This window comes from Populus euphratica, unplaced genomic scaffold (assembly GCF_000495115.2).
Source record: "Populus euphratica unplaced genomic scaffold, PopEup_1.0 scaffold134.1, whole genome shotgun sequence".
Classification (NCBI taxonomy): domain Eukaryota; kingdom Viridiplantae; phylum Streptophyta; class Magnoliopsida; order Malpighiales; family Salicaceae; genus Populus; species Populus euphratica.
The window spans coordinates 357,822-376,520 of NW_011500021.1; the positions used below are offsets into that span (position 1 = coordinate 357,822).

The window sequence follows — 18,699 nt, forward strand, 5'->3', positions numbered from 1 at the left end:
TCAATATAACGGTCGTCTTCCTCATCACTTGGTTCAATATTATGAATTATCACTTAGTTTAGTGTTATTATAACAATATGAAGAAATTGTTATACCTAACTAAGCTTTCATTTATATAATTTCTCATAATGGAGTTAGATTTATCACTATTAATCATAAACATACTAGCTCTATGTGATGTTTGTGTGGTTCTTTACGTATAACTTAAAACTCAAGTGAACTTTATATCGGAGGAGTTTCTTTGTTTAAGTCTACTATTCAAGTAGAGATTTAAAATTTTCATTTTATTTTCAATAGCCAACCTAACTATTGAATTTAAACTACTATCACTAAGAATAGAAACATCAATATAAGAATTTGGATGTGCCCCAACTCGTGTCAACTTCAATTTCAAAAAAAACTTAGCTTTCATTTTTATAACTTCTCATGTTAATGTTACGTTCATGGTATCACTATCAATCCTAGACATACTAGTTGTATATGATATTTGCGTGGTTCTTAAGTATAACTTGGAACCCGAATGAACTCCATACCAGAAGAGTTTCTTTGTTTAGGTCTAGTATTCAAGTAACAATATGGAGTAATTATTATACCTAACTAAGCTTTCATTTATATAATTTCTCATAATGGAGTTAGGTTTATTATGTCACTATTAATCATAAACATATTAGCTGTATGTGATGTTTGTGTGGTTCTTTGCGTATAACTTAAAACTCGAGTGAACTTTATACTAGAGGAGTTTCTTTGTTTAGGTCTACTATTCAAGTAGAGATTTAAAATTTTCATTTTATTTTCAATAACCAACCTAACTATTGAATTTAAACTACTATCACTAAGAATAGAAACATCAATATAAGAATTTGGATGTGCCCTAACTCGTGTCAACTTCAATTTCAGAAAAAACTTAGCTTTCATTTTTATAACTTCTCATGTTAATGTTACGTTCATGGTATCACTATCAATCCTAGACATACTAGTTGTATATGATATTTGCGTGGTTCTTAAGTATAACTTGGAACCCGAATGAACTCCATGCCAGAAGAGTTTCTTTGTTTAGGTCTATTATTCAAGTAGAGCTTTACAATTTGCATTATATTTTCAATAGCCAACCTAACCATTGAATTTATTTTGCCATCACTAAAAATAGAAACATCGACATAAAAATATGGACGTATCCTAGCTTGTATTCTCCATTTGAACTTTAATTTTAAAAAACCCTATCTAATGCCTCCATAATTATTGTTTTTTAGTTTGAAAAATGACATGTCTAGTCTACACGTAAGAAAACTCATTACTGTCTCTATTATAAGTGATATCATTATTAGTATTAATAATAGTACCACTATAATACTAGGAGACATTCTGTAAAGCAACAAAACTCAATGTTAATTTATCATTATCATAAACTCATCAAGTTACATAATTTTTATAAATTTTAATCAATAAAACCCTAAATTCACAAAAAAAACCCCTAAACCATAACATAATAAACAAAACTATAATTCATAAAATCTCTCCTCAAATAAAATAATTTATCAACTCAATAGTGTAATTTTAATCTAATTATCATAATTTATAATTATCTTAACCAAAATCAACAAAATCCTAAAATAACAAAAAAGCCCTAACCCTAATGTAATAAAACCAATTACAATAAAAACATCAAATTAATAGAGAGAAAGGGTGCATTACACCTAAAATTATTAAGAGAGAGGTGTTGTAAATGGTGGTGGTATGCAAAAGTGGCACTGATAGTGGCAATCACGATTATTATTATGAGTGAGGAAAGAGAGAGAAAGAAAGTGAAAATGGTGAAAAAAGAGATGTCTCCTGTCATGGTGAGGAGAGAGAGAGAGAGAGAGAGAGTGAGTTGCCATGACAAAGAGAAATACAGAGAGGGAAAAGAAAGGTTATATAAGGGTTGCCATGACAGAGAGAAATTCAGAGAGGGAAAAGAAAGGTTATATAAGGGAGGAGAAAAAGGAAAAAAAAGTAAAAGGAAAAAGAAAAAAAAGATTTCTACCTATATTTTAATTTGATTGGTCATACAATTCTTACATATGCGTCTTGTGGTCATGTATGTGTGACTTATGTGTCTTGTTATCGCACAAGTAAGAACTATACGTTTTAATTAACTATGTTATTTTTACAAATAAGTTCTTAATTGTGTTATTTTACCAAAAGTTTTACAAAAAAAACTCTTTTGTTTTTATTTTCTTTAATGCATGCCTTTAAGTGTGAGCACTTATCGGTCACACTTAAGTTAGTGCCTTGTGGTTTACTATACGAACACTAATATTTAGAATAACTCATCTTATCTTTACAGTAAATCCTCCTAATTACATACCAGTGAGCAATATTTAATTAACATTAATACCAAAAAAAAAACTACAAAATATTTCATCAATGTTTAGGAAAAGATTCATCGATATTTTAGTTACCAATAAAACTTTTGATGGAAACCTGTCATCGATAAATTGCTTATCGGGGATTGTTGTTCCATTGACATTTCAATCAACAATTTAAATACCAATGGAAATGCTAATGTTATGCCAACATGTTATTCATGCTAAAAAATTAGATTTTAATATGAATTTTTCATCTACAAGTCTGTCAAACTAAAAAATTAGATTTTACTATGAATTTTTCATCTACAAGTCTGTCAAAAATTAATTTTCGATGGAGTTTTCAATAATCAATTACATAAAAAATACCCAATCCTTCTATAACTTTTTAACAAAAGAGGTGTGAATTTGCCAATAAAATAAAGTTGTCTGTTAACGATGTCTGTCAGCGATTCCATCAATATTTTCACTATTTTTTGGTAAATTATTATAATCTCCTAGCCAACTTAAACATACAATAACAATGCCACCAAACATCTTCAAGCCATTAATTGCTTATATTAAACCCACAACCATAAAAAAAATCTTTTAGAATTATTAAAATAATGAATATATCTCCAAAAAAACATAAAATATAGGCAAAAAATTGTAAAGATAATGCATTATAAAATACGCAATTATTATCTTACACAATTTTAATTTTATTAAACAATGAAACATCATATCTAAATCAATTAAACTACTTTTAATCAGAATCATTCTTTTCATAATAATTAAGAAATTTGAGTCAAAGTTCAATTATATCCAATGAGAAGATGTATTATATAAACATGGAAAACTTAAAGTAAATAAACTTCATAATAGACATAAATGGTTAGCACCGGTTTTGGCTAATTATATAAGCATGGAAAACTTAAAGTAAATGAACGCCATAATAGACATAAATGGTTAGCACTGGTTTTGGTTAATTATATAAACATGGAAAACTTAAAGTAAATGAACGTCATAATAGACATAAATGGTTAGCACTGGTTTTGGCTAATATAAAATACCCTCTAAGAAATTTCAATGCCACTCAACTTCTCCTCGAGCTTTATCAAAAACAATAAACTCTAATTTCAACTATATTATTAAAACACTTGTTGATCACCTTAGAATCCAATTTAGATAAAGATCACTTATTGTCATGGAGCAATCATTTGTCCTTAAAGTATTGTTCACTTCTTGGTACAAATAGAATGATTATATTTAGTCTTCTAGAATTTTAACAATATATTGATTAGTTGTACTACTAAATAAGGTATATGAGATCTAGAAAATATGACTAAATAGATATATTTTCATATTTGGTGGAGTAATTGTGCTATGAAATCCTATAAGTAGAGATGTATCACAAGATTTATGATGAAATTAGAGTTTATTATTTTTGATAAATCTCGAGGAGAAGTTGAGTGGCATTGAAATTTCTTAGAGGGTATTTTATATTAGCCAAAACCAGTGCTAACCATTTATATCTATTATGATAGTTAGTCAATAATTGAAAGAGCACAAAGTCGTATGTATAATGATATGTTTAGATATATATATCATAGACATAATACTGTTAAAAACTTACTCTTAAATAAAATTATTTCCATTGACTATATAAAGTTAAAGAAAAATTTTAAGGATCTGTCAACCAAATATTTATCAAGAGAGTTTGTATATAATTTATCAAGAGAAATAAGCTTAAAAACTTTAAAAATAAAAGAGTGTAATGATGGTAACCGTACCAAATTGACTGAAGATCCCAAGATCTAGATTCAAATAAAAAACTAAGTTATATAAGATTCTAAGTAGCATATAAAAATTATTATTTTTTGCATATTCCTATGATGAAAATGGTGCTAGTTTTAGCATGACAAAAGATGAGTCATGATCTTAATGATTTTCATATCTTGGTATACCATATGAAATATAGTAAAATATTTTTAATTAAAAAAACTACCTATATAAATGAGAAAAATGATCATTTTTTTTAGAATTTAAAAAAGATTAAAATTTTATAGAGAACTTATAAAACTGTGAGTTGTTTAGGGCCAAAATAAACACAATCGTGAGAACCAAAGGAAACTCCATGTAGAGAACTATGTGAGTACTATTATCTTGATTTATAATAAATAATAAATAGTTTATGACATCGTGTTCCATTGTTAACGAGCAAATCTGATAATATTTAACTAACAAGGTTCAAAGAAAAAAGCTACTCTTCTGATGTAGTGACCTACCAAATTAATATCTCTTTACAAACTCTTTAAATCCTCGTATTGGTCAGGCAATTTTTATTTATATGGAGGATGGCTGGAACTAGTTTATAAAACATGTAATGGGCCTTTTAAGGCAAAATCACATGTGATGTCCACTCATATTTGGGGTTAAAACTATATTGAATTTTTTAATCCATCATGAATATCTTAACATGATTTTAACATATTTTTTTTAAAATAAATTAAAGGTGAATGAGAAATTGTTATTGATGAATTACCTTTTGATAACAAAAATTTCAAACTCAAAATAGTTGGTAGGTTGAGCTATAAGATTATAGGCTCATGAGTTTGACTAATGAAATAATATTTTGCTATTAATTCCTTTTTTTTAGTAACTTATTTTAAATTCTAAAAATATTAATGAATTATGAATATTCATTATAATTAATAAACATTCATTAAGTATGAGTATAAATATTTTGGTTTCCAAGTTTTATATATAAATAGGTATTTTGGATGGGTGGAAAGGGATGGAAAGAATTCTTAAGTTAATTTCTCTTTTTGTTGTTATTTTTTCTAAGTCATGTTCTTATATTCATTCTTTATAGTTTAGATTTTAGGTTTGACATTTATAGAAAGATATCAAATACAATTTCTTTGAGTTTATTAAACCTTATTTAAAAATACACTCAAATAAGGAGGAGTTGTTGGAATTATGAGAGGCATATGGCAAAAAGTCTTTTTGCACTAATTGAGGAGCAATAAAGTTTTAAAAATAAATAATTAATCTTTAACAAAAATAAAATTGTAAAATGGATATTTTCTAAGAAATTTAATAAATAAGTACTCTAAATTATTTTTATTTAAGTATAATTTCAATGTTTTTTTTTAGTTTGCATTCTATGATTGTTTTTCCTATATTTTCACAAGTTTATATATTTATTTAGTATGGATGCTAGCTTTTATATGAATTGTAAATTGTATGATTACCATGTTTTGATATGCTTGCATGAAATAAATAAATAAATCAACTTGTCTAATTTTTTTTTTATATGTGAATTTCCGGACAACAAAAACGTTTCTTTCATTTATAAGCTGTTCAAACTACCAAAGGGAGAAAATCATGCCACACATCACGAAAAACGATTGCATACCACACATGTTCTCGATTTACAAGCAAGGAGGATATTTTACAAACAGGGACCAATTATATATGCTGTAGATCACCCATGACACTGAGAATGAATTACGATGCAAATTAAACGCAAAAATCATACCCATGACGAGATTGGGGCGTCCCATCAATTCAATGGGTTTTTTTATTTTTTTATTTTTATTTTTACGATAAGAATCTCCCGGCAATAAAATATTTAAGGTCCCTCCTTCCAAAAGCTAGGGCACTGACATTGAACTATTGGACGAAACTAATATAGATAACATAATATGGAAAAAGAATTCTACAAGTCTACTACTCTCTTTCCGTTGTCATGATACATGCTCAAATCAACAATACTATTGAAATTAATTTTTATCTTTATAATAGCGAATATTTTCAAATCAATTTATACATTAATTGAGATTAAATTATTCTTAAACAGTTTTAAACGTACACTACTTAATGACATTGGTCTAATATGTTTAGAGAATTATAATATTGATTATAATTAATATTCAAACTAAAATAAAATAAAATATAACTAGCTAGTTTACATGTAAACGATTGAATTAATGCGTTATATAAGCGAAGCAACTGAGTAAATTCTTAAACAGCAATAACACATGAACGTTAAATGAGTTTCTCGTTTAGATCAGAACAAACACTTCATGTCTCGTTCTTTACGGGTCTCTCCTCTACTGTAAATCCCGTTGGCGTGTCTCATGACTCCCTGTTGCTGACTTTTGATCATGCTCCATTTGACAATGGCTAACTTTCTTAGTTCTTAATGATGATAGAGTTTAACGTAATACATACTCGGAGATAATCATCAACCCTTTTGGGCTTATAAAATCTAAGTGTATGAGGGAAAACGTGGGACACGGCAAGAATTAGTTAATTACTAGCTAGTTGCATTAAATATCTCATCATCATGCTACTTGTTTTTGATTTGCTTGGCTAGAACAACAAGCAATTGGCTATTAATTGCGAAGTGACGCCCTACTTTCTTTAAAAAAACTTTAACGATGAGAGAATGGTATCGAGATATAAGAGGGAAAAAACTGAGTTCCGAACAAAGAGTACAGGCTATAAATCATGCCGTTATATGGAAAGGGAGAAAGACTTGATGAATAATATGCTTGTGCTTGACGTCTTCTGCTGCAGAATTTCGGGAAATAATTATTGCAGAGACACATCTATCTGTCAATGAAAGAAAGGGGCTGTTTTCTATTATTATATAAATTATTTTTTCAAAGAAAAATTAACAAACAGAAGCATGAATCACATGAGATGCGACGAACCACCAACAGTGGGGGAAGCGTGCAGCACCAAGTGAGATAGAGCGTGTAATGATCGAGGGTAGTCGTTCTCGTACCGAAATTCATGAAGAAAAAAAGGAGAGCGCGAGTATTTTAGTATTCTTTTTTATGTTCAAAGACAATATCGCTGTTTTTTATTTTTATTTTTATAGAAATTATTATATATATATGAATGATTCCATGTTGCATTGTGTTATCCAATCTTCAGCACAAACATGAACCTCGCTTTTTACTGAAAAAAAAAAAAATACTAACTTTCCTCGATTTATCATTTTCATAGAAATTATTACATATATCGTTTTTATATACATGGATATAATTGTTTTCGTTTATTGTGCTCTAGTCGGATGATGCATATAAGTCGTCGTACAAAATAAAGCAACAAGAAATAAAACTGAATACAGATAAATTAGCGAAAAAATAACTCATATTTATTAAAAGATTATTTTCTCCTTATCTAAATTAATTATAACTAAAAAGACCATGATAAAAATACAAAAAAAAACCCTTAAAAATATTAAAAGATCTAAATCAAAGTAGATTTTAAATTAAGTGTTAAAAGACTCAAAAGCTCCTAGAATTTTTGTTTTTGTTTTTAAAGACAATAAAGTCATTTCACTCTACAATAAGAGTATTAAATGATCGAAAAGTTCTTGGGCCATAATTTTTTTATTTTAAAATTATTTAAATCATTTTCTTGTTCATCTAAAATCTTAAAAGAATGATTTATTTTGGATTAATATGATAATGATAAATAAACCTGTGAAAAAAATTATTTTACCCTAATAGCTATCCAAATGTACTGTGTCTTGGTGGAAATTGAATCTCTTATCTTTTTTGTTTTTGTTTTAATATTCTTTATTCAAATTCTGACCCATAGATTGGGGCGGTAAAAGAAAGAACTGAAATATTATTGTAAACTAATATATATTTTCAATTTTATCTAAAATAAAACTAAAAAATAATTTTATTTATATGAAGTAAACAAATTAGATTGGATCAGTGACCAGAGAAATTATCCATGGGTAAGGTTGACTCAACTGAAAAGTCTCGGGAAGAAAATATTACACCCATGACCCCATGTTTACGGGTGCATTTAATTAGACTGGATCAGTGGAACGTCGGTTTTGAATTTGCCAGCACACCAGATCTCATGCACAGCAGCATGAGCATGAGCCACCAGCAACATCACACTTCAACTCTCAGGGAGTGTAAATTATGCTTCATATGTGCGTGTCAAGAATCTCCATTACTATTTCAATCTTATGTGCCTCACAAGAGAACCTTCTTTTTTTTAAACCAAAAGGAAACATTTCGTCGGCAGCAGATTAATGTTCCTTGCCAATGGAAATTAAATAGTTCCTCAGAAAAAGATAGCCTTAATAATTCTGATCCCATTAATTATATAAGTTATACAATTCCATTCTACTCTAGAATTAATACGCAGAGTTTCCTTGACCGTCGTTTGATATATTTGAATGAGACGCTGCCTGGACGAATATATGTGCTGGTGAATGAAATTAGGAACAGTTTGGTAGCGGGAAGGAAATTAAAGGATAAAGCTATATACGTGATATTGAAAATGGAATTGAACGAGCACTTCATTGAAAAGGCTGAGTCTAAAGGATTATTTTGAAATGGATTAATCAACAACAACTAGAATAAGAAGAGGAAGACGATTATCTTAGAAATGCCAACTAACATCCACTACTGTATTAAATGACGTGACTGCAGGTTGAAATCAGCTACCATGCCTATATTAAAAGACTTCAAAGATGAGGAAAAATCTTTCTTTAACCCGCAAGTAATTGCTTTGATTTATCTGGTCCTACTTTATCGTATAGTTTATAATATTTCTTAGAAGATAGTTATTGTCTAGAGACGACATGCTGGTTGACAATCTAGTCGACTGTCGGTGCTAGGCCTTTTGTCCTATGAGATCACACTATATGCTGCCTGTTTCCTTGAGTGTGAGGGGACATCTGGCAGTGAGAAAACCATGTTGACAATTGGGTAGGATAGCATTAATGTCAAATGTGTAAAGGGAAGCAATAGATAGATATTCGATGCCATACAAGGGAATGGAATTAAGTGCATGCAAAGAAAATAGCTAGTGTCTCTCACGAGAAGTATTCTTCTCCTTCCTTTTCCTTTCTTTTATCTTTTTTGTGTTTTGCATGTCCTGGTCATTGAATTCTCTTTCAAAATTTGTAGCTAAGTCAGCGGACATACGAGGAAAGGCTCCGCTAAGGAAATTTTGCAGGATTGACTAAAGAAATTAATTATATTCGCACCGCACGCATGCAGTAGAAAACAACCACTGCAATTAAAAAGATCAGCCAAAGTGGAGACTTGCGGGGAAGGTGCTCTGGTGATGGTTAGTCAGAAAGGAAGTTCCACCGTCCAAGCTGATTGGCGTAATTAAATCTCAATAGAAAAGGCACACCAGTCTAAGCTGTAAAGGGGTTCAGATCAAAAGGGGATTCATACATTTCAAACAAAACAAAATGCATGCTCTTTGATCTTCCTTTCTTCTCTACTATCTTAGTAAGATTTTTCAAGCAATCAACTCTTCCTTTCCCCTCCCTTGTTATCATTAAGGATATATATTGGAGATTAATGTGCATAATTCAACAGGGAAAAGTCAATAAAAATAAGATACAGTCTTTCACATTTATGTGTTCATTCCTTGATTTGTCTTCTATGTTGCGTGCACAGAAAACAAAAGCGACTAGTACATGATAGAAAACATTATCGCATACTTGTACTCAAATTAGACACGAAGAAGTCCCGAGGAACCACAAAAAAAACAAAAAAGGCTATATTTATCAAGAAAATGACAAAGCCTCTGAAGTAATTTGATGATTTCCCCGACAGGGAAATAGAACCCCCCCCCTTTTTTTTTCCTAACTACTAACAATGGAGTACGAATTAGAAAATCCCAATGTGAAATGTGGACAATTCGCAGTCTAGTCTAACCAACTAAGTTTTAGAGAAATCAATAAAATATTAAATTCTTTTCACAAATGGTTTCTAAGTAGACGCAATGTTGCCGCTCTGGCAAGTCATAAGCATTGAATTGGACTGGAGAATTGAGGCAATGTCAACAATAAAACACGTACAAAACGAAGGGCCAAACCACTGTGAGAGAAAAAGTACAAGATCTGTACCGTGATTCCAAATCTTTAATATTTTTCTTGTATTTTTTTATATATTTAGAGTTGAGTTTTCCTCTTTTGCTCATGCAATTGCTGGTGCCTGGTATGCATCATCAACAATATTTCATTGCTTGTTTCCCAAGGAACAAGGAGCAGATCACTATAAACTTTTAATGGGTGTTACGCCCTCAAAAAGTTCATAAGTCAATAGACACTATAGTAACAGAACGGTGAAAGATTCATTGCACATTTTTTCCCCCACACGGCTCAGGAGTCGGGATAAGTTTAAAAGCACTTTGGAAGTACACTAGCGGTCAAGGAGAAAAGTGAAAGAAAACGAAAGCAAGGCCAGGGCTTGTAGGCTTTGGTAGCTCGACGAGAAGCACGTACAAAGTCCAATAACTAGTTATAAAACTTATTCCTGGCTGCAACCTGAGACCTAAATCAATTTAGATAAAAAATAATAATAATAATTGACTTACTTTAATTTAGTCAGAGTTTTTTTATTTAAAAAAATGGGATAATTTTTTCTTTCACTTTTTTTCTACTTTTTTTGGGTTAAAATCGGGACTTAACGCCCATAAACTAGATTAATCAAGTTAATAGGACTCAATATGATCACAATACAAAATTGAAAATAAACCCATGGTTGGGCCATCTATAATCCAATTGTCCTTACTTTATGGGCATTTCATCAAATCAAAGTTTGCTAACCAATCTACTATTGTGTTGAACAGTAGCGTCGCATTTCCTGGACAGGATCTCCTTCTCTCTATTAACCATGATGTAGTTAGCATCCACTTTGTTCAGATGCTTTGTGATTAAATTGATGATCAGCATAGAAACCGACTCCGAAATTAACCACCGTATTCCAAGATCCCAAGCGAGATAACTGTAAATCCCTTGATCCAAGTCGTCCAAGTCGTAAACCCTTGGAAAAAAAATTAATTGATGAAGGAAATATTATACTAAGGATTATGGATACTATATTGATATGATATTATTTATTTTAAGTTTATTTTTAGATTATATCTAAAAAATATCATATTAATAAAAGTATTTATTCATTTTTATATACCCATGATTTTTTATTTTTATATCCCTAAAAGAATTGTAAATAATCAGAAAACAATTATCGAATTTATTAGCATCTGTGAGATGGAATTTGTGGATTGTGAACAATCAGCAAAATGGTAGATAATTGGCATCCGTTAGGAGTAAGGAGATTGGCGGACTGTGAAGCTTGACAGGGGACCATCGATGGCATCGTACGAAGCGGAAACTGCTACCAAAAATATGTTGTCTTTACTTGTCTCAATTTGGAATTCTAATCCTATGTATTTCTGAAAATTTCTTTTTCCACCCATGCACTTCTGCAGGAACGACAATTTTGTCACTCTCATAGAGTTCAGGTGATTAATTATTACTGAACCTGTTACCTTCAACTTTCTGCTGCGTCATTTGTCTGGCCGGTTGATCATCGGTTTGTCGTCTGCTGTAATGGAATTAACTGTAACATCCGAGCTTTTTATTCTAAATAAATATTATATTATTTTCATCCCTTCAAAATTTAAAGGCTATCATTCTATGATGAATTTTCTTAAGAACAACAACAACAAAAAAGTGTGAGTCTAGCATATTGATCCTTTTGTGCCCTTCATCTTTTTTACAAACCACATTAATCTGCCTCAATATCAGGGATTTTAGATCCTTCAATACCAGTTACCTCCAGGTTATCTTAGGTCTTCCTATTCCCCTCCTCCCAGCTTCCACTGTCTTAAGAAAATGAATGCATCACGTGTTTTCCTTCACTTCATATTTCTCAGTAGACTTTAAAGAATCTACTGGTTATGCGTTTTTACTTGAGGGTTCTCAAAATTTTTGTTTTTGAACTAGATAAATGATTTCTGTCATGCAAAGGGCATTGCTCAAGATTAGCTAAATGATTTCTGTTATGCAAAGGGCATTGCTCAAGATTAGCTAATACCTGAAAATTTGTGCTTTTTTAAAAAAAACTCTTTGAGATTTCCAACCTGTTTTCCTTGGTGTTTTTGCGTTTCTTTCGAGAGATGTTTTTCAGACTTTACCTTTATCTTCCAATTTTTAATGGATCACTTGAGCTATTGGCTCGTCAAACCATTATTCTTCTTGCTTTCCAACATTTTCATATGCGCTTTTGCTAAACAACACCAAGGTAATTTGCAAAGTGATGGTTACTCGTGATTTAAGTTGAATGGGAACTAAAATAATGCTGGAAAAACTAGGAATAACCAGACACTAATTTATCCGGATCAATTTAGTAAAATACAATTTACAATTCATAAATCTCAATTCTTTCTCCAGATCAATTTAGTAAAATATAATTTACAATTCATAAATCTCAATTCTTTCTCTCTTTATGCAGTAAAAACAGAATTAAATAATGACAAAAAATAATGCAATTAATCACAAAATCAATACCAAAATTTTTAACGTGGAAAACCCGATGAACAAGAGAGCAAAATGAGTGAAGAGAATTATGAAAATGTGAAGAGAGTAGAGAGGAAGAGAGAGCTGCAATGGCAGCAGCCTTGTTGCCATTGCAGCAACTGCAAGTGCAGCAAAGAGAGTTGAGAGTTGAGTATGAGAGGGTGTAATCCTCCTCCTCTATGTATTTGTTTTGTATTCTTTCTCTATCTCTAAATATATTGACTTCTCCCGTGGATGTAGGCGATTTTGCCGAACCACGTTAAATATTGTGTCAGTGTGCTTGGCCCTCCTATGAGCAAGTATTAGTACATCACCGGTCGGAATTCCCAACAAAATAATGCTGGAAAAACTAGGAACAACCGGACACTAATTTATCCAGATCAATTTAGTAAAATATAATTTACAATTCATAAATCTCAATTCTTTCTCTCTTTATGCAATAAAAACAGAATCAAATAATGACAAAAAATAATGCAATTAATCACAAAATCAATACCAAAATTTTTAACGTGGAAAACCCGATGTGAAAAAAACTATGGGATTATAGTCCATCTAAAAACTTTCATTATCAACAAATAATGAGTTCACAATCATTCTTTCTCAAATTCAACTAAGGAATAAAATATATATATCATCAAGAACAACTTATTCTCGGATTACAACAAGATTAAAAAAGAATTATTTGAGAAAAACTCACAATACTGACAATCCTGTTTTTTATCAAAACGATTAGCTTCCACATCACCAAACTTCGATCCAACCGTCCAGAATGAATAGTAACGTGTCTAGATGTTGTTATCAAACTCTCAACTCAATCCAACGGTGAATGAGTCGGAAATCAAAGAAAAAGCATAGGCTGCTCTGCTACCTCTTTTCTTTTTTTCTCTCTTAGTTTTTTTCTCCTCTCTTCCATTTTTCAAATCTACATCTACATCTTTTAATTTAAAGACAACTTACTAATTAATATGGTGGTCTCATCATTATATGGTGTGAGATCACACACAACAAATAAGAATTTAGAAAAAAAATCTGGAGGACTTGCATTACCGTATTACGAAGTGGTGTATATGGTGCAACTTTGCTTGATAAAAAACGAAACTATAGGTACCAATGCTTGAAACTTTTGTATAGAAAATATTTGATGGACATGTTTCATCCACATGAGATGATCCACCATGAAGATGATTTGTTGGACACTTCAAGGAGGTAATTCTGGATGTGCGTTTTCAGGAATACTATTTAAGACATTGAAAAAAATTTAGTGTGGTATAGGGAATGAGATCCTGGGTTTTAGTTTCAATAACCAATGGGGTGCTAATTTTCATAAATTTAATTATTGAAATAATAGTTATTATTACTGCATTGATCACTATTGTCATAAACCATGACAACTATGATAATCAATGAGATAGACAACTCGAAATTGAAGTTTCTAGTAGCAGATGATCAAAATGTAGTTCATCAGCACCAGCAGGGGTGTCTCCAAGCTTGCAAGTTAACATCCAGCAGATGAACTAATCCTAAATCCAGCAAGACTAAGACAACAACGCAAGAGACATTGCACAGCACAAAAACCTGAAATCTAATAGCATTCTAGAACAGAAGGATCTGGCCTGAAACCATCCTTTAAATGGCCAAAAAATCAGGTCCCTGGTGTTGATTAAACTGCACAATATATGTCACTTGTCTTCTGCCTCGTCATCTCCAGATTCAGTATATTCATGGTTTAAATCTAGACCAGCAAGTTTTGCACAGTTATCACTGACCATATCCACACCCTCATCTACTTCCACGCCCTCGTCCACATTCATGACTGCAGAAGAACTACTAGCTGGGGTGCTGAGAAGGGCCTTTTGCAGCCTGACTGCACTTGGAAACGTGAGGGTGTTCCAGTTGGTGATCTTTTGGCTAACAGCATCCTCAATGGGGGAAAACCCGCATTTCCCCTCCCACATCTCAGTGAGCTCCTGGACTGATGGGATGATTAGATGCTCAACTCCCATAACTGAAAAAATCTGGAAATTAAATCAGAAGTAACAACGTGATCAGATACTGAAAATTATAATATAAACAGAAGGCTTTAATGATCAGTACAAATTGAACCATATATTTTAGCAGTTGAGAGCATAACATCGCTACAATCTTAATTCTTAAATTGTAAATGACAGAAAAGAGAAGAGAGTACATCGGCTGAAAACTGCCTTTTCTCTGTGATTTGCCGAGGGTTGTAGCATAAAATAGCGTAATGGGCAGAATTGAGACCAACCTAGTTCGATCACATGGTTTTTCTCCATGATTTTCTTTTCTTTCTAAATGAGCACTTAAAAAATGAAACAGAAGTGAAAGTTCCAGGTTTTGACCGAACTTGCCATAATTTATGTGAAGCAGTCAGCAGAAATTACTTTTGGAAGCTCTTAATCAAGACGAATGAGAATGTGGAGAATTGCTTTCAGGTAGTAGAGAGTTTCACATGAGAACTTACAGATTCAAGAGTAACCAGTAACATTCTTGACATCCCGTTTTGCCTATACAAGTCCCGAGTTCCAATGAAAGGCATCTCAGCCAAATCGGTCCCGTGCACCCTGCAGAAGCACGGAACAAACATTTCAAGTTAACCACATCCTACATACGTATTTTGTTGATAGTTACCCAAAGAACAACATGTGTAATTTGTTTCCGAAAAATGAAGATACCTTATAGTTGCAGCTGAAATGATGTCATCGTTCTTCTCCAGGATCGCAGTATAAAAGCCTCGAAAATTTATCCTGTTGAGGTTCGATCTGAAAAGACAGAAATATCAGTCTTTATTTCTTGGATTTTTCATATGTTTTGACTTTTGAGAAATTCTTTATGAACGTAAATAGCAAAAGTGATCATGTTATAGAGAAGTTCTTGCATCAGTATGTATATGACACAACATGTAAAACAAAAGAAAAAATGTTACGAGGCTGGTAAGTATTAAACAGCCGTATGTCCACAATTGTACGAGGAGCTTAAACATAAATACAATGGGAAAAAGGCACAGCTCTGCAAAATCTATAAGCGCTCACCCTCGACTATAAGCCACACTCTGAACTACATTGATCTGCGTATGCCGATCAATGATTGTCGTGAAACATTCGTCCAGCACCTCCCAGGCCAATGCAATTTTTGAATTGCATTCGGTGATTAAATGAAGATCCTTGAAGTCCAAGTTGTCTGGCTCCATCCGTTGGAGGAGAGTCCAACAGAACCCTCCTTCTAACTCATGCTTCACACCTACGAGGCTCTGAAGCTTCTCATAAACCTATGAATAAAGCTCATGATCAATTCAAATCTCAAGTTGACAAGTCTTAAATGTTAATATGTTGGGTTAATCTTACATATTCTTAACGATGAAATGGTAATTGTTAAGGAAATTGAAGAAAAGCTAATTGTGTTGAAATGTATACCTCTCCGCAGTGAGAATCACATGCTAAGGTTTCGCCACTGGCATTAAGATCCAACTCCTTACTGCTAACTAAACACTGGCAATGATCTATGACAGCAAAGGATACAGCTTCATTTGTTACTACAAGAATTGAGAATCTTTATAAAAAATAATCAGTAAATTATAGGAAAGTACGTACATTTTTTATCACATTGAACGCAAGTTTGCAGGTCTTTGTCGTTTTCATTACAGTGCTTGCACACACAGTAGGGACAAATCCATTCTCCTTGGGGAATCCTCTGTGATTAATAAAAAATTGAAAAATTTACATTAAAAACAGAGGAGCAATGATTTTTACTTCGAAAAAAACTTATCATGTCAAGAAAATTTACTTACTTCCAATCCCATACATTTGAGATGGGAAGTGGACCAACACTTTTCGCAACAGATCAGGTCCCCTCCATCTGCACAAATCAGGCAAGCATCATCATGTTTATCGGAGGCGCCATTACGGGGAACAATCTCATTAAAGGTGCGCCGCTCGACCTCTACATTGCTCTGCCAAACTTCAAACTGACACTGCAAGAGAGAGCTGTTGCTTCGAGCAACATGGATATGTTCATATGGCCTTTGTAAAACACTCCCGGCATGGGTCTCAAAATCCCACACTGTCATAACTTCATTGCAGCACTCACACCGTACACCCTCTCTTCTTGCTCTTCCCTTCATCAGCACCTCCTTTTTGCTTTGTTTGCGATCATCCGAATCCCCCTCCTTATCAGCAACATAATAAATTTTCTCGTTCTCGATGATCTTGCCATGGTCTATCAACCATGACATTATAGTTCTCGCTAAATATTCTGCAGGTTTGCTGCCGGAAGTACTTGCTTCTCCTACTGAAGGAGTTGATTTCCTCGTCCTCTTAGGAGGGCGACCCGCCCTTCTCTGCTCCGCACTTTCAGTAATCATAGTGTTACTTCTTCGCGGTCTAACTTTCCTGGTAAAATCAGGATCCATTCTCCCGCTAGAATCACTTTCATGTCCATCATCATCATCATCATCACAGCTGACGTACGGTCTCTTTTGTTTTCTAGCCCTTAACTTATAAGCCATGTTTCTAGATTTCAAGAACCCTGGTTTTGCTTCAAGAATTTGTGTTTTTGGTACGCAAGAAAGTATCTGAAACAGAAACAGTAACAACAACAATAATAATCAGAATAGTAACCACCATAACAGCAAAAGCTGGCTAGCTAGCAAAGAAACAAAAATAGCATCGGTGTAAAAACACAAAATCATCTTGATTTGTTTCCATTTCATTTGTTGATTGCTGTAATCTTCTTCGTGGGAGAGTTTCAATGTTAACGCCCAAATACAGAACAAGAACTGAAGTACAGAAAAAACCTTGTAGCTATTGCTGTACCGAGTAATAATGATTGGAGCGTTACGGTTGATGCTCATTTTTCTGTTTTTTTCGCTCGAACCCATTTCTGTTTGTCAAAAACACCTGTTTTTCTCCCCGACACTCACTATTTTAAGTAAGTAAATATATGCAAGGATTATGTAAATTTTAAATATTTCTTTTTTTGCTTGTAATGAATCCCTAATTTAATTTGTTTTAAAAAATCCTCCGCCATTAAACCAGCCAACCAGGTTTTTGTGTAAACCCAAACCTATCACCTGTCTTTACTTTCAACCCGGTCGGGTTGGGTGAGGATCTTTTTCAGCCCAACACCCTGCTAGTGATTTAACTTGACAGTGAAAGTCATGTGTGAGTAACTAAGTATGAAATTAAATATCCCACCGACAAGTAAAATTTCCAAATTATTTAAAATTTGATGAAGAAAAAACGTTATCTTTCATAGATCAAATTAGAATGTGCATCAAATATTCATTTTTAAATAAATTAAGTGACCCACATTAAATTAGGCTATATTCATAACTATGATGAGATTAATCTAATTTGCAAGATGATTTTTTATATATTAGATATACCCACCTTTTTCCTAGCATTAATATATATATATGCATGTGTGTGTGTTTGGAGGTTTGAATCCATTATTTTACAAAATCTAAATAAAAAAAACAGAGAAAGAAACTATTAAAATTTCAAATGATCAACAAAATAAGTGAGAAAATAATTTTAAAAAATAGAAACCCAAAATTCCTTAGACATTTTTGGGAAATCAAGATCCATGGTCTTACAAAGGCTAGAGAAATAATAAGAGAATACGATAATGACTTCAACTTCTTCTCTACAAATGTAATCAAGGAGAAAATTTACCTATTGGTATTTGGAGATGATCACTCTAAATTCTCAGCATGTATATGGTTCTTTACAGATATCAAGTATTAATCATGAAAAGAAGTGACCGATATCTTCTTCAATGATCTTAAAATCAAGAAATATCACAATTTTACAATAACAATAAGAAGAAGAAGAAAACAGTATTGTTCTTTTCAAGATTCTAAAAAATAAAAGGGATTGGTTAAAAGGGTTATGAGAGAAATAGAGAGGAAGATTGCTTTTAAAGAGTTCAGAAATGATTTGGAGATAGAAGAGCAAGACACGAAGCAAAAACAAGAAAATCTACATGGAA

General features: G+C 32.2%; 1 protein-coding gene across 2 annotated transcripts; it reads right to left on the bottom strand.

Annotated features, from left to right (window-relative positions):
• Positions 1-14,105: 14,105 nt before the first annotated feature.
• Positions 14,106-18,449, bottom strand: LOC105141902 (uncharacterized). Of its 2 annotated transcripts, none has more exons than XM_011049285.1 (8): positions 18,384-18,449; positions 16,499-17,281; positions 16,302-16,401; positions 16,125-16,210; positions 15,744-15,979; positions 15,387-15,473; positions 15,176-15,275; positions 14,106-14,708 (listed from the first exon to the last, which is right to left on the bottom strand). In XM_011049285.1, exons 2-8 carry the CDS (start codon positions 17,213-17,215, stop codon positions 14,373-14,375), a joined length of 1,662 nt encoding a protein of 553 aa, XP_011047587.1. In that variant the 5' UTR covers positions 17,216-17,281; positions 18,384-18,449; the 3' UTR covers positions 14,106-14,372. The 2 variants fall into 2 exon arrangements, with proteins under 2 accessions (XP_011047587.1, XP_011047586.1); XM_011049284.1 differs by lacking the exon at positions 18,384-18,449 and adding an exon at positions 17,504-17,567.
• Positions 18,450-18,699: the final 250 nt, after the last annotated feature.